This window comes from Coregonus lavaretus (genome assembly GCF_964263955.1).
Source record: "Coregonus lavaretus genome assembly, chromosome: 25".
Taxonomy (NCBI): domain Eukaryota; kingdom Metazoa; phylum Chordata; class Actinopteri; order Salmoniformes; family Salmonidae; genus Coregonus; species Coregonus lavaretus.
This window is the reverse complement of record NC_140012.1, coordinates 30,152,689-30,179,015: the sequence shown is the minus strand read 5'-3', so window position 1 is coordinate 30,179,015 and position 26,327 is coordinate 30,152,689. Positions and strand designations below refer to the sequence as shown.

Here is a 26,327-nt window from a genome sequence, read left to right as displayed (position 1 = left end):
TCCAATGGCACGTTGTGTTTGCTAATCCAAGTTTATCATTTTAAAAGGCTAATTTATCATTAGAAAACCCTTTTGCAATTATATTAGCACAGCTGAAAACTGTTGTGCTGATTAAAGAAGCAATAAAACAGCCCTTCTTGAGACTAGTTGAATATCTGGAGCATCAGCAATTGTGGGTTTGATTACAGGCTCAAAATGGCCAGAAACAAATAACTTTATTCTGAAACTCATCAGTCTATTCTTGTTCTGAGAAATGAAGGCTATTCCATGTGAGAAATTGCCAAGAAACTGAAGATCTCGTACAAGGCTGTGTACTACTCCTTTCACAGAACAGCGCAAACTGGCTTTAACCAGAATAGAAAGAGTAGTGGGAGGCCCCGGTGCACAACTGAGCAAGAGGACAAATACATTAGAGTGTCTAGTTTAAGAAACAGACGCCTCACAGGTCCTCAACTGGCAGCTTCATTAAATAGTACCCGCAAAACAGCAGTCTCAACGTCAACAGTGAAGAGGCGACTCCGGGATGCTGACCTTCTAGGCAGAGTTGCAAAGAAAAAGCCATATTTCAGACTGGCCAATAAAAAGAAGAGATTAAGATGGGCAAAAGAACACAGACATTGGACATAGGAAGATTGGAAAAAAGTGTTATGGACAGACTAATCAAAGTTTGAGGTGTTCGGATCACAAAGAAGAACATTTGTGAGACGCAGACCAAATGAAAAGATGCTGGAGGAGTGGTTGATGCCATTTGTCAAGCATGGTGGAGGCAATGTGATGATCTGGGGGTGCTTTGGTGGTGGTAAAGTGGGAGATATGTACAGGGTAAAAGGGATCTTGAAGAAGGAAGGCTATCACTCCATTTTGCAACGCCATGCCATACCCTGTGGACGGCGCGTGATTGGAGCCAATTTCCTCCTACAACAGGACAATGACCCAAAGCACAGCTCCAAACTATGCAATAACTATTTAGGGAAGAAGCAGTCAGCTGGTATTCTGTCTATAATGGAGTGGCCAGCACAGTCACCGGATCTCAACCCTATTGCTCTTTTGTGGGAGCAGCTTGACCGTATGGTACGTAAGAAGTGCCCATCAAGCCAATCCAACTTGTGGGAGGTGCTTCAGGAAGCATGGGGTGAAACTCTTCAGATTACCTCAACAAATTGACAACTAGAATGCCAAAGGTCTGCAAGGCTGTAATTGCTGCAAATGGAGGATTTGACGAAAGCAAAGTTTGAAGGACACAATTATTATTTCAATTAAAAATCATTATTTCTAACCTTGTCAATGACTACATTTCCTATTCATTTTGCTATATTTCCTATTCAAACTCATTTCATGTATGTTTTCATGGAAAACAAGGACATTTCTAAGTGAACCCAAACTTTTGAACGGTTGTGTGTGTGTGTGTGTGTGTGTGTGTGTGTGTGTGTGTGTGTGTGTGTGTGTGTGTGTGTGTGTGTGTGTGTGTGTGTGTGTGTGTGTGTGTGTGTGTGTGTGTGTGTGTGAGTGTGAGTGTGAGTGTGAGTGTGAGTGTGAGTGTGAGTGTGAGTGTGAGTGTGAGTGTGAGTGTGAGTGTGAGTGTGAGTGTGAGTGTGAGTGTGAGTGTGTGTGTGTGAGCAAGCCCAGGATCCTTCCATTATGTTTAAATTAAATATGGAGTAGTAGTCTGCACTACATTTCATTACTATCCCCCTTCCAGAGCACTTGTTATCCTGCAGATGGTTAATACCTGGAATGGGAAATCTCCTGCTTACCAGGGTAATGCTTACTGTACTCTAACTCCATATCTCAGTCAATAGGAACTATGCAACAGGTCATCAGATCATATGACTGGCAGTCCCTATTCTCAGCCAATGGGTCAATCGCTGTGTATTTGCAACATCATTGGACATTCTGGATGGTGTGACTTGTGGTCAGGTTTTCAGACAGCAAAGGGAAGGTTTGATTATATAAATTATACCAGTTCTTGCCAATGATGGCCACATGAACGTTTATTTGGATGAAGCCTACTGTTACTGTACAACATGACGATCGTCTCCATGTGGCGTAGTCTTGGATAATCAAGAGCTGCAGGGGTCAGTTCAGGTCAACTCTAGATAAACACTCTGAACCGTCCACAACCATATCTGAAATGTCTACAGCCAAACCCTCACTCACTGACAGACCACACAGACATGGACTGTTTCCAGTTCAGTTAATCTGATGATGTATGATGAATTGGGCCTCTGGCTCAGCTGGGGTGCTAAGAGCTTTTCTCCACATGAGTTATGCCAGTGTGGCCCACATCATCATATAGGCCTAATGTACTGTAGTCACACCCACCGCACATTCCCTGGAAGTTGATCTATACAGTATGTAAGTTGAGTTTAAATGAAACATTACGTACCGTCAGCCAATGACTATCTCGCTCCAATGATGTCACTAAAAGATGGACAGAAGAAAACACCAGACCCACAGAAGTTTGTCAATGTCATTCCTTCCAAATGGGCTTCGGAGAATGGATCCTCCTATTGGATCCTCCTGATCTGCCATAATGACTTTGTGAGGGTGTGGTCTTGCCTCTTGTGTGGGGACAGAATAGTACCCCACTGTGCTGTATGTTGAGCTGTTTAAGTTAGTGAAGTGAATGTCACCGTGGATTAATAATGTATTTTTGGCCAATAGAGAATGTAATGTCAGTGTACATGTGAAATCAAAGCTTTGTACAAAACGTTTTCAACTGTGTGCAATTCCAAAGTCCACACACAAAGGCCTGTTTTATCCCTTGGCCGATGACATACATTCGTGCTTGTCCACTCCTTGCCACTGTGACTGTGTTATTGATGTGTGAAGTGTTTGAGAGATTTGTACTACTGAGGCAGAGTTGTCCTAGCTAGGGCACTACTCATGCACTTTCGATGGTCCTGCACTTTAAAGCGATTCAATAACGGTCTATTGATGTTTAATTAATGGTGGTACTAAATGCTTCCCCAGAAAATAGATGCGTTAATGACGCACTTTGACACTCTAACTATTGTGTAAATCTGTGTTGTCGCAGAATACTGAAGGTTTAATCCTGTTTCATTGGTATCGCCTATGTTTCCTTTCTAATTATTGAGAGCTCGACCATTCTATGAAGAAGCAGGAAATCAATTTTTAATAGAAAGGGAAATTATTGTCTAATGAGTGCTGACTTCTGCAACCATGTGCTACAATATTTATGCAGGAATGATTTAATGGGGATATTGCTGATCAACAAAAGTACACTAAGATGATGAATACTACAAGCCAATGAAAGTGAATTATATTCTAAAAGCGTTATGAATATTTACCTAAATATATCATGTGCATAGGCTATTGAGGCACATTTGTTTTGTTTTTGTGTACAGATTAGAAGGTACTGTATATATGATTATAGTTCTATCAGAGTCTTCACTTATAGGTAAGACACATGATTGTGATTTTTCACCTTTTATCTTTCCCCAAAAAACATTGTCATTCTTGTGTATGTTTGTGTGAGATCACTAGTTCTGTGCACTGATCACTGTCTGAAAGATTCTCTGACATGCCATAAGTATGTTAATGTTGCTCATAACAATGCTATTTTGTTCTGAATTGTTATATTGATAGACACCAAGAAGTATGCATGATACAGTCAACAACTTTTCAAAGTAAATACTTCAAAATCAAATATACAATATCTTTAAATTATTGTCTGTTTGCGGTATATCTTAATTAGTCCTCAAGTCCTTGGATGTGCTCTAAAATGTTCTGTAAGTGTAGTGTTACTAAGTCTATTAGGCCATATTTAATGTTATTAATACCACCATGGCACCATGGCAGATTACTCTCATGTGTGGTGATCCGTTATTGCTACTCTGAGTGATTCATGAACCAATTATAATCACAGGTATACAAAGTTCTGTATGAAAGGTTTTGGGGGAAAGTTATTTTTCCATCTCTTGAAAATGTACAACTTCCTGTTGACACAGAGTATGTTCTATATTTCAGTAGAGGTAAGGTAGATCACTCTGTGTTCAGTTTTAATCAAAACTGTTTTAAAGAGTTTCAATTCTCAGGTTGAAATTGTGTGATCTTATCTACAATTTACAGTAAGATAAAATATGACAAAAGTTGTATTTTATTTTATTGCTCAGCCATGTATTAGATATATTCTCAGTGCCTTTTACATAGAACATCTCCTTTTGTCTTACCAGGCATTTGATGCCAGTATCATGTGGCAACTTCAGATGACTTTTGCAGAGAATATCTAAATTTATCATTTATTCAAGATAGATAAAATAAATGACAGTTTACCATCTGTATAGTGCGTCTGTGTTCACGAAATTCATATTATTTTCTCACTCTAGGATTAGATTATTAGGTTTATTGTTCAACCCTTACAATAATTGGTTCTTAAAAGCAGCCTATTAGAAAAGACAACAGACATAAACTATATCAATAGATAACCAAGCCAAGCCATATCCAATTATTATCATCATTGGCCATTTCTCATTGCCTGAAATGTCTTTGTGTCAATCTGATGTCACTGTAATTCCCTAGCTTCTGAGAGACAATGTTCATTTACCATTCCTCTGTAAAATTAATGAGGTCAGTTGATTGACAGCCCACTCAGTCTATTGCCACACACCATCTTCTTTCCTTCTGGTATTTACTGCTGTTTTCAGACCCATAAAGCATATTGAGTGCAGCTCCAATACTGCGGTACCACTCGTGCACCCGCCTCCACCCCTAGCTGTTAATGGACAAACCGAGACTGCATGCAAACAAGCTGGCTAGTCAGGCAGCCCCAATGCCCATTGAGTCCTTTATAGTTAGCAAAAAACAAAGACATTTTGTGAATGTTTTTCATTCAATTCAGCCTCCACTCTGCATTAGTGATCAAGACTGCTGAAATACATTTTAATATGTAATATTGTAATTTTGGACACAATTTATTAATAATTGCCATACTAAAACGCAGTGAGAGATTACAAGATGTTAAAGTGGACTACAGTGTAATGAAACATATCTTTCTGTAGGCCTATCGTGCACAGTGGCAATTGAAAGTCTAAAGCTGGGATCTAAAAATGTATGGAAATGAACTTTTCTGACCTCAGGGCTTCATTATTTGATATTCAAAGATTAATTAAAAATACAAAATAAATACAATAACCTGATAAGGTGCTATCAAAATACTGTAAAGAATGATAATAGATAATATTGAAATAGTTCGAAATATTTAATATCATAATGTGCTCAATCAATGGTCAGTAGTAAAGTTGTCAATACTAATAATAAGGGTAGTTGGTAAAATGAAATCTAGTTCCAGAATGGTGCATTTGACATTGTACTAGTAATATGTAAATAGCTCATGTAAGCTGGACCAAACTTCCTAATGTATCGGATTAATTCTATACGAATTTAATATAAAAAAAAACTATACATAAACTGCAACGTATGACTGCTCTGGGAATGTTGTTGTAGGAACTGCTTCTTGTCCTGTCTGTGTCTTTCATCGGTGGAGGAAAAGTGATTGCTGTATAGTGCGTGTTTGTTATTTCTCCTCATTGAGTGTGTATGTAGCCTATTGTAAACCTTCCCTCTATCTGATCTTCATGTTAACAGTACACCATCCTGATGGACTTTGTGAATCGTACGTATACCACCTCTGTTGATGAGAGTTTACACCATGTTGCACACATCTAATAAATGTTCATGATTTTATACACCACCAGTGTCAAGAGTTTATGTAGGCCTTGTAAAGGTTTACGAAGGCTTTCTTAACATTATAAACCTTATAAATTATACTTTAGATAGTGTGACCAATATGGGCATATCACGCTAGCACCCCCTGTAGGCTAGGAGTATGGTGCATGTCTAGTCTCAAAATATGTTTAATGTGCTGTAGGTAGTAGTGGGTGACAGATGGTCTGTTTAGTAGAGCTGCTCATCTTTGGTTGATGACCCAGCAGCCTTAATGTCTGTTACATTACCCTGGGATGTGATGAGCATTACACATTCGTAAGTACAAACCCTTTAGTTCCCACTGGCCGTGTACATGCAAGGAGCTGGACCTTTATTCCATACTTACACACAACCATTTGATCTATACTGTAGCTCCCATTGCACTTAAATCGAAACATATCCATTAACAGTGGCATTATTTTACACACACACACACACACACACACGAGGGAGAGATAGAAAGAGAGAGGTGTGTGTGTGTGTGCTTGTGCACACACACACACACACACACACACACACAAAAGACTTAACAAGTATGCTGTCCAGAATGTGCAGACTGGAAATCAGACACTGGATCTCTTTGTTAGAGGCTATTTATGTTCCATGAGAATACTGGCCTCTTTTCCCCCAGATAATTACTCTGCATAGCAATGAGAGCAAGCAGGCCAGGAAAACTGACTGAATTGTTTAGTTACAGTCGTCATTAAAATCCAACAAAATTAACAAAACTTTGGCTCCTAAAGCTTTATTAGTTCTCATTGCTACTTAAGAGTCTTCAAAGAATGCAAAGAAAGTCCACACCTCTTTTATATATAAATGCATTTATTTAAGTTAATCATTTTTTCCTCAAAGTTGAATTTTTGCCATAACTATAAAACAATGAAGAATGACGCTGTACAGTAGATCAACTCACTAGTAACTGCTGTTGCTTACAGTATGTGTATATATGTACATAGACAAACGTACTATATATACAAAGATATACACTTTTAAATGTTACCCCCATGCTGCCTCCTCCCTTGCCACTGATCTGAATTGTAATTAACCCCATTTTCCTACAGCAAAAGATAGTTAGAGGAACAATCCGTATTCGATATCCCAAATTCAAAATGTTCTTGTGATCAATAATTTGGTTTATTATCAGTAATCATTTAGTCAATGTCCACATATTGACAATGCACGTTCCTCTCCTAAACTTGAATCACCAATTGTATTGACAATGCAAATCAAATAAGTAAATAACTTTGGCACATTGTGCTATGTAAACGTTTCATCCAATTAAAATGTGGCTGTAATTCTAGCATGATTTTATCTCCGTATATCCTAAAGTGAACAGCAAACTTCATTTTCACACATCTTACTAAAAAGGCTTTATTCAATACTTGAACAACTGTTGCCACCATGTATGTAGACAATGTTCACACAAGCAATTCCATTTAGTACTGTAGGCCTCCCTCTAACCATCTGAACTTTCACATTTGAATTGGTACAATTGACATGAACTCCGAAATTGTTACAATTTCAACAGTGACGTGATGGCAGACAGAGCTCTTACCATTTGCAACTTGTCATAATCCTACTAACCTCTCTCACATGGGAGGTTAAAACATCCAATTCTCCTCTTGATCCCATAGTCCTGCTCACGCACAGATCTCACATTCTGAACTGCAGATACTGCAGGTAAAATATGGGATGTTACCTCTATCCCCTGCTCCACATCTCTTACTGTGGGATACCTCATCTCTTTGGCATTTTTGAAATGCAATACCTCCACACAAGTTAGAGATGGGAGCTGCTGCATCTGTTTTGATGTTGTGATGCTTGTTTCTATACTGATGGTGGTTGGAGTCTCCCTATGTATACGGAAGTTTGACCAGAATGGTGTAGAACACAAAGGGATATATGCATATATAATGAGGGCTCAAAATACAGACAGCAAATATTACTGAATAATTAGTAATTTGCTATTCTATAATAAATTAATCTCTATTGAAATCGGGGGCATCCCAACCGAGACAAAAACAATGTCATGTCAATGGATGAATCTTAGCTTTCATAAGTCATTATAGGCTCCTTTGGCCATCACATTAACGGTGGGTTCTGCTGCCCCTCAGAAACAAACAGCAACGTTTAAAGTACCACATATCACAAGCTACATGTATTAACCCAATCAGAATACACCCAAAGCAGATGTGAGCTAAATGCACAACAATGATACTGAAATAAGAAAATCGTATTGCTTTTCTCCCTTGTGAGTCTAGTTAACGATTGCCGAATGACCTGCCCTCCTTCAAGAAACCTGTTCACTAGCGCACACAAAAACACATTCTCCTTTACAGTATGATGGATATCAAAAAAGGCAAAGACATCATTCACAAAGCATGCGTGCAATGTTAAGAAAAACAAAAGGACAGAAAAAGAAGATGGAAAAAAATAAAGATGCTCAAGTATTGGTACAACATGCAACACAAGGCCCTCCCATGTAAATGCTGTCTTTGTCGCTTACCTCAGATGAAGTGTAATTTTCTAAAATGGCAAATCACAAATATTGACAATAAGGACTCCAATGTATACATACACTGTGTGTGAGACAACATTTCAAGAACACTTGTAGAACTTCTGAGAATGGACATTATGGTTCCAATATTATCCTGTAATAAACTCTTCACCAATAATAATTTGTATGAGGTTATGACAGGGTAGTTACTATGGTAACACCGACACCGAAAAGGAAAAAAATCTATACAGTAAGTAGATACGTTTTTACTCACGAGCACAGTCAGAAAGCAACAAGAGTATAAAGAAATCAGTTCAATTTACTGTATAACTCAGTTGATTATTCTACAGTATAATTGAACACAAATAATTAAATGTCTGTTAGAAATAAAATAAATCAATAAACTTGGACACTGTAATGCTTTTGCAAAGAAAAAAAATACTTGACTGAAATATAGATTTATTTTGTATGTTTTCCATTCAATTGTGATGGACAAACGGGACAAAGACTGAAGAGCCGTAGCAGCAAGTGCTACAATCTGTGATGACCCAGCAGTGAAATATCCACACCCTCGACAACTCCTGGCCCCACAAGTATCCATGAGAGACCCGTGAAGAACACCCTTCTGATCGGACGACGCACCTTTTTACAACACGTGTGACAGGAGCAGAATGAAAATGTGGTATAAATTGTAGAAGGAAAAAAAAAACTGATTTTGTTTTCGCCATCTCTTTACCGCTCACTCCGTCAGAACAGCCCACCAATCAGGAGTGAAGCGTTTCAGTGAACGAAAGGAACAGTGCGTAGAGTCCTTTCCCTTCTACCAGCAGGACTTTTAAGGGGCCAAACCCAACTGGAACCATACCAAAACCATCAGCTTTCTTCCTGGGCCGTTTCGGTCTAGTCAGGGAACCTCTATGGAATACGTCTTTTACAGTCAACAAAGATAGATTACTTGAGAGAGAAAAAGGACAACAAAATAATAGTCACATCCATTTCAGAAACTCAGTGGAAAGAGAGAAAAAATTTAAACGAACAATGTAAAAAAGAAAAACATCCAGAAAGTTCATTCCATTTCACCTGCATTAAGAAAAATAACTAATTCACTTTCCAAAGAGCAGGACTAAAGATGAAACACTGAGGTATATAGTTGGATGGAAAGCATTATCATCATCCCACTTGGTGGTCTGTAATTTCATATCCTTCTTCCCTCTGTGTGTTGTGGCTCCTCCGGGGGCCTCAGTCTGTCCGTCTGTCCGTAGTTGGTGCTGGGTGGCTCTAGTCTATGTGGCTCCGGGGAGGAGAGCAGGAGGTGGTGGTGGGGGAGGTGGTGTTGGTGGGGACTCTCTCTGTCGGTCTCTGTCTGTTTGTCTCTCTCTCTAGAGCTGGAGGTTGAGAGTGAACTTCCACTGCTGGTTGAGGTTGGGGCTGCACACCTCCACTGTCAGCCCCCCAGTGCGTGCACTGCGGCTGTCCAGGCACAGGTTGCTACCCACGTGCCGCAACTTAGAGTTGCTCTCGATCTGCTCCCATTTCTGGCGACACACGAGGTGGGGACAGCGAGGAGAGTTGGGACATGGGGGAAACAAGGGTGTACAAATCAGTGTCAGGTTTGTATGTACTGTGAGTACTATAATCACTAATGGTTTCCATTGATAGTGAGTTTATGGTGCATTATCTATAGTGTATATCCAAAAAAGCATCATAATCCACATTCCATGGCAAAACAAAATTAATGTTATATTACCATGCTAACTGCAGTCAGTCACTTTCATTTACTACTAGTGCTTTTTGATCGATCTGATCCATGGTGCATGACTCGGTGTGCGCCTCGCTCACCTGTCTGCTGTCATTTTCCCTGCAGCCCTGCAGTTTGATTTGTGAGCCTGCGGTGCGGTCCACCACCGTCAGACAGAGGTCCATGTGCTTTACTGACTTGTCCTTGGTCAGCGCCCATTCCTGAGGACAAAGAGAGTATCACAGTCAAATTGCTACATTTGCACAGTTTAGGGTACTCCTCTGAATGATTATGCAGATCAATTTTTTATGCGTTTGTCTTTGTCAAGTGTGAATATGTGGTGTATATATGTTGTATGTTGTAAAACACACATATATACACCAACAGTGGCTTGACTCTCCCAGAATCCCCTCCTCCAGCTCAGTATATGATCAATATAAAGGAGGTAAGTGGGACATCAAAATGGATTTCATCAGTATGAATCGGAGACACCCAATCAAAGCAATAGTTGACTGTCCAGTACAGTACCTGACCAACTCTTTGCCATGTGCAATGTGACCCTCTGAAAAGCTGCGGCGGTGTTTTATTTATAAAGCAAACCCACCTCATTGTGTGTTACCCAGCCCAGTGCACAGCTTGGTTATGTATGGATCTGAGCAGTACCTGAGCCCTGAATGATACCTGATTTCCCCCAGCGTTGTGGCATTCGTAGACCCCCACCACTCCGTCTGCAAAGTGTCCCAGCGTGTCTAAGCAGTTACCTCCCTGCTGCAGAGCGCCGAAGGCAATGTCCTGATGGTCAGGGACCCTGAAGGGCCAGACACACACCACAAGTCAAGGGGATGTCAAATCACAAGATGTGGGTATATGCCACCCACCGCAGTCTTTCCCCTAGTTTAATTTCCAAGTGGCGCACAAAGGCCCCCAAAGTCTGTCCCGCCTATACAATGGTAGGGGAAACACAGTCAACAGCTATGTCTTTCCATTCAACTTTGGCCGTTTTCAAAGCAATTTATTGCTGGTCCACTGTGGTCTCTCTACTCACCGCAGCTCAGGGTACACGTTCTCCAGGTACCACTTAAATGGCTGGCAGCCCAGCCTCTTCTTCATCTCCATTCTGCTCTGAATGCTGCCAGACAAATAGAAGGGAAACCCATGACTCATCTAATTACCAGCCATCTCAGAGAGATAGACAGCAGCAACTGAGATCACTACATCAAAGAACAGAGTACATCATATTATAACTCACGGTGTACTATCTGACATTCTGTAGGTGTCAGAAAAAGGGAAATGTGTTTTGATATTCTATACAAGGACAGCAGGGCCGTCTGCGATGCCATCATGGGAAGAAGGGTATCTGAAAGGACACTTACTTGCCGTAGGGCACGTTTCGGGCCGAGGGCACAGCGGCGTAGTAGAAGTTCTTAAACTCGTCCATCCACACCTCTGCTGCTCGCCTCGTGTTCCTGTGGACAGACAGATAGACACCATGTTAGAATACTTATAAAAACGTGTCCTTCCTGGTCCTTCTTCCAGTCCTTGAAATAATCACTGGTCTGACATAATTTGATCATGTTATGGTACAGTAGCCTAAAAACTATAGGCAACGTTATAGAACCTCTGCTTGCACCTATTCATTTGATCATATCTGTTATTTCTTCAATGAAGGATGCCTGTTAAAATAATTTGAACAGGGCAAAAGAAAGTGATGTGGCGGTTCAAGCTTCAGAAAACACAGGGGGAGAGTGACAATCCTCTAAACTATTTTGAGATATGAGCACACATCCTAAGACATGGCAATCTGTGGGGTTTTCAGTGCTGCGTGACAGACTGCCAGTGAGAGAATGTTCGCTCTCTCTCGTCGCATTGATGAATCACCCCGATGCCATGCGTACTGGAACAGTGTTGACACTGCAGGGGTGAAGCCAAGATGTCATTTTTCTTTACATTTTAGTCATTTAGCAGACGCTCTTATCCAGAGCGACTTACAGTTAGTGAGTGCATAATTATTATTTTTTTTTCATACTGGCCCCCCGTAGGAATCGAACCCACAACCCTGGCGTTGCAAGCGCCATGCTCTACCAACTGAGCTGACTGCGCCTCTATTTGAATGACTGCAGCTCAGCTAGACTTGAACAGCGGTATTATGATGTGAATTTCAGAGGAATGAAACAGGCGCTCTCTACGGGCTACAACCGCAAGTTATGTAATTTGATTGGCTAGCAGGTATTCGCCCCGCCGCCTCAGCTTGAATTTCATTGGATCTTTGAGAACGGTAAAGTTAAGGGCAAAATCAGGGTAAAGTTAAAGTTAGTGGTATAACTAAATTACCAGTTGTTAGCCTGTACAGTGGGCATTCTTTATGGCTCAAATTTCAAAACCCTAATGTACCATCACTCTGGTTGGTTGTTATATGACACTATGTAGAAAAGGTTTTTACACATATTGGACCGAAGAGGGCAGACTTTAGTCAAGTCTAAATCACATCGCAGGGACAATAAATAGTCACCTAGCAAACACGGTGCCACTGCCCCCAGGAAAGGTATATGGGTGCTGCTTCCTGAAGACGTGTCCCACTCGACTGCAGGGAATGATCTCTAGACTGCCGCCACACTGCCACACGCGGAAAGAGATCTCTGCAATGTCAAAACACAAAACACATTAATATAACGGTTTAGGGCAAGGTTTTAGAGTCACATTTCACTGTGCTATAACTTCCCACGGTTGGTACCTTCAATGTCAATATTTGGTATTTTATTAGGATCCCCATTAGCTGTTGCAAAAGCAGAAGCTACTCTTCCTGGGGTCCACACAAAACATGACATAATTAAGAACATTTAATAGACAAGAACAGCTCAAGGAAAGAACTACATAAATGTATAAATTGCACATGTTGACTACATATCAATACATACACACAAACTATCTAGGTCAAATAGGGGAGAGACGTTGTGCCGTGAGGTGTTGCTTTATCTGAACGGAGTTCCATGCAATAATGGCTCTATATAATACTGTACACCTTCTTGAATATGTTCTGGATTTGGGGACTGTGAAAAGACCCCTGGTGGCATGTCTGGTGCAGTAAGTGTGTGTGTTGGAGCTGTGTGTAAATTGACTATGCAAACAATTTGGGATTTTCAACACATTCATGTTTCTTATAAAAAGAAGAAGTGATGCAGCCCGTCTCTCCTCAACTCTTAGTTGACATATTGACATCGTAAACCAATCCAACAAAAGGCAGAGTGGGGCCCACTCCCTCTACCATTCCCTAGGCACACAATGACAAACAAGCTCAAGCGTTCCTAGTGTTCTGTGTCCTATTACCTAGATTCTCTCCGCCCCACACATCCATCATCATGTCGTACTTCCCCAGCAACTCAAAGTAGTCCTTGTCCATGACAAAGAGTCCGCCGGCAATCATGGGAGTCCTGAGAAAGAGGTAGGACAGAAAGTACAGTTCATCAGGGCCATAAGACAAAACAGTGAGACAGACTAAGCAAAGTCAAGCCAAGTTCAGCTCTCCTACAGTTCTGTCATCAGCATGTGATGCACAGAGCCTGGCCCTGTAACCCAGCAGCAACAGGGGGCTGTGGTGTCCTGTCCTCTGGCTGTCTGGAGGGAATAATACACTTCACTTCTCCTCAGAGGCCATTTTGTTTTCAAAAAGGAAGAAAAACATAATGAGCATCTTGAACAAAAGTCTGTTGTTGTTGTTGTTCTCTCAAATGAACTTTTGGGAAATCCATGGCTCTAGTGGAAGATTTCAGACTAAACAAATGATGAAAAATTACTTGAGTCACCCTTTGGGTTAATGACTTGAGTTACCCTTTGGGTTAATTACCATCACCTAGCGAAGAGGAACAACATGAATTATAGGAAACGAAGAGCCAAATTCATATTCTAGCCTTGGATATCGATGAAATGCTGCCCTCTGTTGGTAAACCATGGAACAATTGAATGGGTTTACTGAGAATGCTTCTGACATTGGGTTACTTAGTAAAACAGAATCATTTCTGTGAGCTCATATTGATTGAACAAATCAAAGTTTTGCCCTCTCTTCTGATCTACAATCGATGGAATTGCAGCAAAATAGGTCAATGTACCAAATATATCCTTTCACAGCAATATCCCCATCAAATCTCCTCTTCTCCCTTATCATCACCGTACACCATTTAAGACAAAGCTGGATAAGATAATAATACGAACATCTTCAATCACCTCTGCCTGTGTTTACTGCACTCTCCGATATCATACAGCACCGTGGATGTCAGGGAGAAAACAGGACAGAGGCTCAAAGGCTCCGGGTCTTTTTGAGGAGCTTTGGCCCGTATTCCCCAGAGTGCTCAGTTCTGACGCTACTGACATCTAATGCTGCCTGCCTCAGCATCTCCTCCAGCGGGCCCAGATGCGTGGCTATGAATTATTAGTAGAGGTGAGGCTGGCAGGAGAGGGCAGCAGAAAGAACAGACAGAGCAGAGGGCGGCTTACTTGATTGGAGCAGTGGGGTTTCCTTGACGAGCCCTCCTCTGCTCCAGGGTCATATAGTCCCACTTGAAGACCAGGTTCCAATCAAATCCTAGAGGCGCAAAAACACACACCAGGTACAGATTAGGTTTCAAGTGAACAAGAGTTGAGTCATTTTGACAACAGGAAAAAGCTGTGCTGGTTGTTAGATGTGATTGTATTCCTACTAACACTTATATCCTCACACTATCACACACAATGCCTATCTGATAGATATTATATCACATATCTGTGGCATTCCGTATATTTTCTTATGGCTGTACATTACACTTCTCATAAGCCCTATAGAACACAAAAGCCTTGGGAATGCACAACGACACTGTGCTAATGTTATCTGCCTATATCCCTAGACGAATCAATCAAATAGTTTCCATTCCAAAGGGCATTCCCCTTTTCAAGATTTGTCACGTACTTATTCTCTTCTTTGCTCTCACACACATGCACACGCACAGCCAGTCAGCCAGCCAGCCCCACACACCAAAAAACCTAGACTTTGGCAGAAAGTGACATTGGGTACCGAGTGGAAAACTGCAGTGTGATTTTCCCAAAGGCCAGCCTGCCCTGGAGAGGAAAGAAAGCTGCTGGCGTAGATGAGTAGGATTTACCTCCTTTGAGATCAGCCGAGGCGCCTACGTACTGGAAGTTGTCCATGTTGATGACGTCGATGATGGGGGAAACAACTCGCGTTTTGTCCTGTGGGAGAAGTAAAGAGAGATTAAGATGGGACACAAAGATACAGTGTTTCGCTAGACTCTGCTGACTATTTTCCAGGCGGTGCGCAAAGACCCCCAACATCCAGGCCCCTCTGCCACCAAAACTGTTAATTTAAACCAAAAGAAGCCAAGTCTTTTATTGGTTGGGCATGGGGGCAACAGAGGTAGGTGGTCTCTCAATTCAAGCCAATTGAGAGACAGTCCACTGGATCTGAACTCAGCATTACTGAAGGACTGAAATATTCAGTAAAACCACTGCATAATTTCACAACCAGGCACTGGAAAAAAGCCTTAACAAAGTTAGTCCAAAACAGATCTACGGCAAGTCAAACGTTTGTCCAAATTTGTACTTAAATATATGAGCCTAACGCAGCCAGAACACAAATAGATTTCCAAGAGGGAAGTGGATGATTTGATGAGTGACATAAATCAGATGGATTGCATCATTTCAGAACTATTCCAAGTCTTTTAATGGAACAGCAAAGAACTACAGCAGTGACTGTGTTCCATGGAAGTTTTGTCAAACCAATGGTGAGTTAGAGCTCATTAAATCATATTAGTTCGTTTTTCCTAAACTGTGTTCAGACCAGACAGCATTAAACAAGTGTTGAAGCCAAGTGTATGCAGTAAAAAAGAATGGAAAATTCAGAGGGGTTGAAAGGCTGGGTTGTTTTGTTTGTTAGCAAGTGTGTGTGTAAGTGTGTGTTTGTCTCTTTGAACTGTCCTTGCTGGGCAGGTGCCCAACAGGATGCATGTCCTGGTGCAATGCACTTGTTTGCTAACGGCCAGTGTGGCAGCTCCTCCCCACACCTGAGTGACACGTAGGTAATACTCTTAAAGCTCGTCGATATTGCATTCTTTAGTAACTCTAGTCATGTTTACCCTACCTGGCTGAACCCCAAACTGTCCCTCTGTCTGTCTATCTATTTAAGAACCTTGAGTGAGTGTGTCTAATGTTACATTTTTACATTTACATTTTAGTCATTTAGCAGACGCTCTTATCCAGAGCGACTTACAGTTAGTGAGTGCATAAATTTTTCATACTGGCCCCCCGTGGGAATCGAACCCACAACCCTGGCGTTGCAAGCGCCATGCTCTACCAACTGAGCTACAGGAGTTACCTGTGCTCATATCAGCCCCTCTGAATCCCCAATGTCTGTCAGTGTGTTTATCCATCAGTGTGTCTGTCAGTCTGTCTGTCCCTCTGTCCGGCTGCCTGTCAGCCTGCCTGTCCGTCTGTCAGTGTGTCAGTGTGTGTGTGTCTGTCTGTCTCTCTGTCCGCCTGCCTGCCCGCATGCCCGCCTGCCCCCCTGCCTGTCAGTCTGTCTGCCCATCTGTCAGCGTATGCATGTCTGTCTGTCTTCCTGCCTGTCTGAGAAATCTCCAGGTGTGCTCTCCTCTCTCTGTCTCCACTTGCCAACACAACTCAACAGATCAGCGCAGTGACCAGCAGATAAAATGCTAATAACACGATAACGGTAAGCGTCTGAGCTCAGGCCAAAGTCAGCGGTGGCTGCAGCTTCAATACAATGCTAAACATTGTGTGTTCCGGTGTGTGTCTGTGTTCTGGTGTGTGTCTGTGTTCTGGTGTGTGTGTGCTAAATGTCAGGGGTGTGTGTGTGTATGTTTCAGTGTCCCTGACTGCGGGGCTAAATAACAGGGATGACTGTTGGACACACTGACCTCAGCCACTCTCTCCAGCAGCGGTTCCAGCCAGTGTTCGTTACACTCGCAATGGCTGTCCAGGAAGGTAAGAACATTGGCAGTGGCTGCGTCAGCCCCCCTCACCCTAGATCTCATCAGACCTGTGGAGGAGAGTGTCAACAACATGATGTCATCTACAAAATACACAAAGGGCTATTCATATGTATGCAGGCCTCTAATTTCTTTATCTAAGTTGCCCAGCACCGGTTCTCTGACATTTGGGATGTGCATATCACCAAAATATGATTAAATAAATGTGATAGCTACAATGAGTGTACAAAACATTAGGAACGCCTGGTCTTTCCATGACAGACTGACCAGGTGAAAGCTATGATCCCTTATTGATGTCACTTGTTCAATCCAGTGTAGATGAAGGGGAGGAGACAGGTTAAAAAAATGATTTTTAAGCCTAGAGACAATTTAGACATGGATTGAATATACAGTGGGGAAATAAAGTATTTAGTCAGCCACCAATTGTGCAAGTTCTCCCACTTAAAACGATGAGAGAGGGCTGTAATATTCATCATAGGTACACGTCAACTATGACAGACAAAATGAGAAGAAAAAAAATCCAGAAAATCACATTGTAGGATTTTTTATGAATTTATTTGCAAATTATGGTGGAAAATAAGTATTTGGTCAATAACAAAAGTTTCTCAATACTTTGTTATATACCCTTTGTTGGCAATGACACAGGTCAAACGTTTTCTGTAAGTCTTCACAAGGTTTTCACACACTGTTGCTGGTATTTTGGCCCATTCCTCCATGCAGATCTCCTCTAGAGCAGTGATGTTTTGGGGCTGTCGCTGGGCAACACAGACTTTCAACTCCCTCCAAAGACTTTCTATGGGGTTGAGATCTGGAGACTGGCTAGGCAACTCCAGGACCATGAAATGCTTCTTACGAAGCCACTCCTTTGTTGCCCGGGCGGTGTGTTTGGGATCATCGTCATGCTGAAAGACCCAGCCACGTTTCATCTTCAATGCCCTTGCTGATGGAAGGAGGTTTTCACTCAAAATCTCACGATACATGGCCCCATTCATTCTTTCCTTTACACGGATCAGTCGTCCTGGTCCCTTTGCAGAAAAACAGCCCCAAAGCATGATGTTTCCACCCCCATGCTTCACAGTAGGTATGGTGTTCTTTGGATGCAACTCAGCATTCTTTGTCCTCCAAACACGACGAGTTGAGTTTTTACCAAAAAGTTCTATTTTGGTTTCATCTGACCATATGACATTCTCCCAATCCTCTTCTGGATCATCCAAATGCACTCTAGCAAACTTCAGACGGGCCTGGACATGTACAGGCTTAAGCAGGGGGACACGTCTGGCACTGCAGGATTTGAGTCCCTGGCGGCGTAGTGTGTTACTGATGGTAGGCTTTGTTACTTTGGTCCCAGCTCTCTGCAGGTCATTCACTAGGTCCCCCCGTGTGGTTCTGGGATTTTTGCTCACCGTTCTTGTGATCATTTTGACCCCACGGGGTGAGATCTTGCATGGAACCCCAGATTGAGGGAGATTATCAGTGGTCTTGTATGTCTTCCATTTCCTAATAATTGCTCCCACAGTTGATTTCTTCAAACCAATCTGCTTACCTATTGCAGATTCAGTCTTCCCAGCCTGGTGCAGGTCTACAATTTTGTTTCTGGTGTCCTTTGACAGCTCTTTGGTCTTGGCCATAGTGGAGTTTGGAGTGTGACTGTTTGAGGTTGTGGACAGGTGTCTTTTATACTGATAACAAGTTCAAACAGGTGCCATTAATACAGGTAACGAGTGGAGGACAGAGGAGCCTCTTAAAGAAGAAGTTACAGGTCTGTGAGAGCCAATACTTATTTTCCACCATAATTTGCAAATAAATTCATTAAAAATCCTACAATGTGATTTTCTGGATTTTCTTTCTCAATTTGTCTGTCATAGTTGACGTGTACCTATGATGAAAATTACAGGCCTCTCTCATCTTTTTAAGTGGGAGAACATGCACAATTGGTGGCTGACTAAATACTTTTTCCCCCACTTTATGTGTGCCATTCAAAGGGTGAATGGGCAAGACAAGATTTAAGTGCCTTTGAACGGGGTATGGTAGTAGGTGCCGGGCGCACCGGTTTGTGTCAAGAACTGCAACACTGCTGGGTTTTTCATGCTCAACAGTGTCCTGTGTGTATCAAGAATGGTCCACCACCCAAAGGACATCCAGCCAACTTGATACAACTGTGGGAAACATTGGAGTCAACATGGGCCAGCATCCCTGTGGAATGCTTTAGACACCTTGTAGAGTCCATGCTCCAAGAAATGAGGCTGTTCTGAGGTCAAAGATTACGAAGGTGTTCTTAATGTTTTGTACACTCAGTGTTTTTAATTAGTATGTTTTAATGGACTTGGTTTGAAGTCATCTTTGCCGAAGTGCTAGCTCATATTAACTTCTTTGACCCCAGGTTAGATCATCAAATTAATGCTTAGTTGGTTGAGAGGTGCAGTGTGCTATTGTGGAGTTGTAAATGATAATCAGTTTTGTAGAGATAGTGATAATGAACAGAGGACTGCAGCCAGGTATTTTTGGCCCAATGTTCTTTCTATTGGACAGCACACAAAGCACTTTCCAAAAACATACTCTGCTTGTTACAAACTCTTCATTGTTTTGGAGTGTATATTTTCTCCCCATTGGCCCCTATAAACCTGTTCAGTGCTTTTCATGAGAATTGACCTAACAATCAGGACTCTGTTTTAAAGTCTCTAAACCCTTTCCTAGCCCTAATGATCCTTCTCTGCTTTTACAACTGGCAAATCACTGATTAGGGTACATGCAGTGTTGGACAAGGTCAATAAAAATGGGCATCAAATACTATGATGAATGAAGCCTGACTATTCATTTCCAACTAGCAGTTGTATTCCTTTTCCCATTCGTCCACTCACCTTCTCGTCGATCGTTTCGAAGAACCCGGATCTTCTCAATTTTCCCCAACAAGGCTCCATCCTCAGCTGAACCACAAAACTTTTGGTTACTAAAATAAACCATCTTTATACATGTCAAATACACATCTATATAGGCATTATAACGGGTTTATGAAGACTTTATTCAGCCTTAAAAGTTTGGTTTCATTTAAAGCGGGACTAATGGTTTACTCAGTGGCCCAGACACTGTCTGACGGACAACAACTCTAGAACGACTCAAAGATCAAAGTCGCTTCAATCTATCTATCTATGTACAACAAGAGACCTCTATAAAAAACCACATGTTAAAGTGTCTGGAGTGCACAGCCATCAAAGCCCAAGCAAGAGGCATGTGCCCTTAGGATTGGGGTCACCCAGAGTTAAGAGGGAGGGAGGCTCTGCGATGGTTCAGGACAGGGGCTTTAGTTTACAGACCGGGTGGTGGGGGAGAGAAGGGCCTGGAACCTCTAAACCAGTGCCAGTACTGATCCAGAGTGACAGAGGCACAGGTCAAAAGAGAGAGAGTTATGACAACTCATCAAACAGCAACTCACGGTTGTCGCTGTAATCGTCCACCAGGATAATCTCCTTGACGAGGTGCGGGGGACTCTTCTTAAGAACACTGGAGGGGGAGGGAGGGAGGGACGGCAGAGGAGAGTGTTAGACGGGATAGTATCTCTAGGCCTAGCCTGTTAGTGTGTGTGTGTGTGCTCACCTGACCACGGTGCGGAGCAGAGCCGAGCGGGCCTCATTGTGGAAGGTGATGACCACACTAGAAGCAGGCAGCTCGGTCTTCCACTGTTTATGCCGGCAGCTGAGGGAGACAGGAAAACACGCAAATTCATTAGGGCACTGAAAACACACTCAATGGCCAAAAAGGACCAATTATCTACCTTTAAACAAGAGAAACAAAAGTTAGCTGGTGTTGTGTGCTCCAGTACGCTGGCTGAATAACTAGCTTTTGGAGTTTAAATCTCCGGGCCCAGACAAATGTATTCTATCTGTAACCTATATAAAAATAGGCTCTATTTTGCACACACTCTTGTGACGGTTTGGTGAAGATGTGATTGACAGCAAGTCTTGCTTGCTTAAGCGAAGGAGGCTCAGACCCTTAAGATTTCAATATGACAGAGATGGGCTAATCCGCTAGAGCTCAGTCACCAGCAGCTTCGGCTTTGAGTAGGGGTGAGAGAGCGCAGCGGTTCCCCACGTCAAAGCCATCGACACAGAGAGTGCCCACGACGAGCCTCCTTGGAGAGAGAGAGCGAGAGAGAGAGGAGATGGAGAAATGGAGGGACAAGACTAGAGGCTTTGACGTCAATCAATGCTTCCTATAGGAGTTACAAGGTCAACTATGGGACTAGTCCACACAGTACAGAGCACAGCGAGTACTGTATCATCTGGGCCAAGAAAAATACTGAAATACATCCTCAAATACTGAAAATACTCAGTGTATTTTCAAATACAAATATTTAAATACCCCATGCATTTGAACCCAGGTCTGGTTGGTCTTAGGAGTATTAGACATGTATTTGGAAAAAAGTAGGCTATTTGAAAATAGAAGAAGTAGGTGAATTGGCCACATAATTTGAAAATACTAAAATACACAGAAAATAAGTATTTAAAATAGAAATACTTGAATTCCTAACCCACATTACCTTTAGGACTGCATTCACATTAAAGTCCATGCTGAAGGCTGCTTCTCTGTTCTTCAAATGGATGTAAACTAGTCTAGTAAACCATCCCCGGCTTAACCAAGCCCTTGACACCGGCTTGCTGTACCAAACAAACAAACTGTGGCACTCCCTTTTCATTGCACAGACAACAATTAGGCTTCATACTTCATGTATGGCATGTAATGTAGATCCCTCTGAGCTCCGTAATAGAAATGAGGTGTCAGTAACAAGATACTGTAGGGAGGGGATATAAAAAACAAGCACAGCTGACGAGTTGCTTTGTATAGCCTACTGCCTGGTCCTTTGGTGCCCTCCTCGCGTGCACGCCATTCAGCACTTCATAATGTAACCCGCTCACCTTTCTCATTAAATATGTATGCGGCAGTGTACACTGAGAACACTTCATTAGAATTGGAGAGAGTGGCCAAAATGCATACAGCGGTTACAGAGTCCCCGCTGGGTGGACAACAGACAATACATAAAACATTCAAATTAAGACCAGCGGCCTCCAGCATGCCTCCTGCCATCCAAGTTAATGGTCTGTCTGAAGAGTCAAGAAGCCAAGCAATTTAAGATGGTCAACAACAAAAAAAGGACACCGAAATAAAAGGCATCCATTTTGATTGGTTTTAAACAGACACAAGGCTCTGTTGTGACGAGAATCAGAGGAGGCAGAATCTCCCACCTAAGTGTCCGATGGTGCTGGGCGGACAGCACCAGGTAGTGCAGAGACAGGGAAGATGGCTCCGTACTGTATGGCTGTCGTCTTGCGAGCTCCGACCCAACTTTGCTATTTTGTGATTCTTCTGTCGTTTATCTTTTTGCACAACATGTATCCACTAACATTTCTTATGATCGATAAGAACTTTCGTACATCAGATCGGTAGTTACTAACCTAAATTCTGGCTTCAACTTCAACTCATCTGCCCTGGGCTCTTTGTGTAATTCCTATCCAATTTTCAGGCTATCCAAAAGGAAACGCCGGCGAAAAAGAGGCAGGAGAGGGCGAGCCCTGGTGAAGGGAAAACCGGACACATTTTCCCTCCATTCTATTGGCCAATGTACAGTCTCTTGATAATAAAATTGATTTGCTATCAACAGTACTCTCATAACTGCAATATCCTCTGCTTTTCTGAAACATGGCTTTCGGACAAAATACCCCCCATGGATATCCAACTCAATGGATTCTCCATTCAAAGAGCAGACAGGACATTGGATTCAGGGAAATCGAGAGGGGGAGTGGTATGCCTCTTCATCAACAGCAAATGGTGTGCCGACTCCAGCGCAATGGAAGTCTCAACCCATTGTTCATCCGTCTTGTAACACCTGATGGTCAAATGCCGCCCCTTCTACCTCCAGAGAAGGTTTTCATCTGTTATCGTGACTGCTGTATATATTCCACCTCAGAACAAGAAAAACAACAAGCTGGCACTTAACAAGCTGTACTAGGCTATAAACAAGCAGGAAACCATGCATCGGCTTTCCTTGTTGCCAGTGATTTTAATTCTGCGTCATTAAGACACATAATTCCCAACTTCCATCAACACGTCTCCTTCGCAACTAGGGGCGATAAAGTCCTAGACCACAAGCAAGCATACAAGGCCCTCCCTCATCCCCCATTCGGAAAATCAGATCATGACTCTATACTCCTGCTTCCTGTCTACAAGCAGAAGCTCAAACAGGAAGTACCCGTGACGTGCTCCGTTGAGAAATGGTCCTCCGAATCGTCCTCTTTCACTCGCATGCCAACAGTTTCAGCCAGAGACACTGGGAGAGCTCAAACTCAATTCTCAGTGAAGAAGACATGACACTTTCAAAGACACTGGCCTAATCCTGTAGAGTGTCATGGAAACCAATATGTACAATAAAGATAGTTTTCACAGAATCATATCAATTGAGAAACTACTTTAATGTCAACTACAGAGGAAACCTATCCCTGATTCAAATACACAGACAACTACGGCCATATATAGTGAACCGGCGTGGATTTAACTCCCACACACTTCAACCCACACACACACAGTGAGAGGAGCCAAGCTGGTGAAGCAAACAAATCAATGTGCCACCCCCTGGCACTGATATCCAGCCACTATGTATACAGAGACCTCAGCACTGGAGCACATACTGTGAACCTGGCACATTGACTGGTGAGAGATACAATTCAATCCCCTCCTAAAAGTTACAGCTCTCTACAGACACAGGGGAAATTAAATCAGAATGCGGTACCCCTGGAATAAACAAATCAATCACTGTGAATTCTTCCCCATTTCCTTCTTAAAACTAACAGGACAGGGTGAAAGCTGAAAGAGGGCATTTGGTGTGCCGTTGTTGTAGCATTCATCGCAATACTCATCCACACAAGAGGAGAGAAGACAAAAAGCTGAAATATCGATGTTCACATTCAGCCTGGTTCCTGATGACTGCAATATTTTAGCCTGGTTCCAGATGACTGCTTTATTGGCAGTAGAAGTGACCCTGCATTCCATTTGGAGAACTTTCCTGCAGATGCACTGACCACAGCCAGAAGCACGCGTCAGTTACTGAACTACAACTCCTGACAAAGTATGGGCAGACTTGTCAAAGGATCAATAGGAAGCCTGTGCTCGGACACAGACCTTCCTGACAAGACTTCCTGCATACTCGCCCCAGTCATAAACCACAGGCGCTCACAGGAGACCTATGTACAGTATGGTGATGTGGCTAAATGCTTAGTGTATGACACATGAATGAGATAGTAGTCACATGCTACAACTCCGAGAGCATATTTAGGTATTTTAAGGGGTCTTTAAGGTCTTTGTGGAGACAGAGTTGAGTAACATCAAACTCCAGGCTCTTTTGCTAGTGGGACCCACAGACGATAATGAGAGATGGTGAACTCTGTGTTAGCTAAGAACACCACAGGCCTCCCCAAACCATTACTTACTGGTGAATTAAGTCATACTATACTGCTCTCCCTAGTGATTCCAAAATCTGTAATTAAATTTGATATTTTAAGTTAATTCTGGGAACACCATGTAATGTAAGCAGTACCATTTACTTATTTTTTTAGACTGGAATGTATTTGTCCTGCAGCTCCAGGAACAACCGTAAACAAGCTACTGATTCATCCAGTACATGCAGAAACAAGAATGTTTGTCCAAGACCAGCAAAAATGTCATGAGAAATGAACAGGAAAATAAATTAAATCATTATGGAGAGAAAATGATGATTAAACCTGTGGATGGTTAAAAATGGCCATTTTACATTTGTTACTGTCAACTGAACGATTGCCCAATTCCAATTAGATATGCAGGTACAGTATGAGCAGTTGTCTAGACTGCTGTGAGTGACACACAAATACATATTTTACTCACACCCATACCATAATCATGCTTTTGAATAATCAGGCTTTAATTGCAGACGGCAATGACTTATAAATATGGATCGACTTCCAGAGATTTTTGTTTTGTTTACCGCCCAGTGCCCACCCACTATTATATTTGCATCAGCCGGATGGGAAAGCAGGAGAAAGTGTTTTCACAGAGTGGCAGAAATGCTTAGCTGAATATATTCATTTGTGGCCACTGAAGAACACTGCAGTCAACAGAATATTGATCAGATGTTATATTGTAGCTAAATCAACATTGCTTCAATGCCTGCTGCATCTGGCCAATGTCATATTTGGTCCATGCTGTGTAGAGTATCAGGAAAATAGCACGAAAACCTGCCAGAAATCAGTGGTGTAATCTTATGAGTCAACATACACAAGCCCTATAGGGAAAACTCGTGTACCTATACCAGACAGGAGTAGTAGACATTTGAATCCACTGCTGAGGCCCAAAACCACAACGTTCAGACTTACTCATGACATATGGATTTGGCCCTCCTATCCTGATATCTGGGCAGGGATAGTGCTCCAGGTCCCAGGGAGCACAGGGGGGAAGGCCACAGGATAATCAATTGTACCTTTGAGCATCGCTCCTCGGGCTGACATGAGGGTACCAATGTGGCAAATAAAGTTGACGACCAGAGGAGCAGGGGCGACTCCTGGGCCCCCTGAAAACATTAATCAGAATGCCAGAGGGAAAGCCACTTTGTTACAGCCACCGACCGCTCCCTCTCATTAGCATTCCAACACATTGGCCTCTGTGCTCCCCCACTCTTCCACAACCTGTCCCTTGTCAATTGTATCCACTTTGATGGATCATCCTGCCCCATGCCACCCCTTCACTCTCTTCGATATTTTCTCTTGTAACAAGCTGTGTGCCACAGGGCCAAAAGGCCTCAACCTCAGAATACCCAAAGCAGTGGTGGATGACTGGGCATCAGAGATAAAAAGGGGCACTTCCATCAATCTGATATTGCACTATTGGGGAAGTCCCTGGGCACCTACCTTAGTCACAGCCATTTCCCTCACAAAACGACCCACTTGGCCATGTACACCCTCCCAAAGAGATAAAGAATCCATTACACGCATGAAGATAAATCTCATGCTAATTCGCTTTGCATTGTCCGATATTCAAATGTTATGGACATCCGAGGGTATAAGAGAGGGGCCACAGAGGCTCCCGGGCAAATAAAAAAGCAGTGATTCTCTAACTGGATGATGAGAGTGAGATGAATATGTTAAACTGACAGGGATAATGGATGAAGCTCTTCCAGAGTGGGCTTCCTGTTATCTGAAGGTTCTCTCTGGAGTATCCATCTAAGCTCTATTGACCTGGCCCATCCACAGACATAAATCAAGCAGGACATTGACATCGTTGGACCTCAATTAACTGATAATGCCCTCGATGCCGGTGTTTGGAGGATATATTGGCACGGGTGTTGTTAGGCCGAGAC

General features: G+C 42.5%; 2 protein-coding genes across 3 annotated transcripts in view; one reads left to right on the top strand and one right to left on the bottom strand.

The window, feature by feature from the left end:
• The window catches only part of pgbd5 (piggyBac transposable element derived 5), a 65,993-nt gene extending 49,092 nt beyond the window's left edge, over positions 1–16,901 (top strand). The window contains exon 8 of the mRNA XM_084142076.1: positions 16,832–16,901. The gene's annotated coding sequence lies outside the window, so the exon portion shown is untranslated. The remainder of the gene's footprint in view (positions 1–16,831) is intronic.
• galnt2 (UDP-N-acetyl-alpha-D-galactosamine:polypeptide N-acetylgalactosaminyltransferase 2) overlaps positions 7,083–26,327 on the bottom strand; it is a 98,128-nt gene continuing 78,883 nt past the window's right edge. Inside the window, exons 4-16 of one of the 2 annotated variants that reach the window (XM_084142073.1) lie at positions 20,546–20,644; positions 20,385–20,452; positions 19,813–19,878; positions 16,883–17,004; positions 15,092–15,179; positions 14,451–14,538; positions 13,287–13,390; positions 12,472–12,598; positions 11,336–11,428; positions 11,008–11,091; positions 10,626–10,770; positions 10,064–10,183; positions 7,083–9,759 (exon numbers count right to left, since the gene is read on the bottom strand). In XM_084142073.1, coding sequence (XP_083998199.1) covers positions 9,604–9,759; positions 10,064–10,183; positions 10,626–10,770; positions 11,008–11,091; positions 11,336–11,428; positions 12,472–12,598; positions 13,287–13,390; positions 14,451–14,538; positions 15,092–15,179; positions 16,883–17,004; positions 19,813–19,878; positions 20,385–20,452; positions 20,546–20,644 — 1,360 coding nt within the window. In that variant the 3' untranslated portion in view covers positions 7,083–9,603. The remainder of the gene's footprint in view (positions 9,760–10,063; positions 10,184–10,625; positions 10,771–11,007; positions 11,092–11,335; positions 11,429–12,471; positions 12,599–13,286; positions 13,391–14,450; positions 14,539–15,091; positions 15,180–16,882; positions 17,005–19,812; positions 19,879–20,384; positions 20,453–20,545; positions 20,645–26,327) is intronic. The other variant, XM_084142074.1, reaches the window with a different exon arrangement.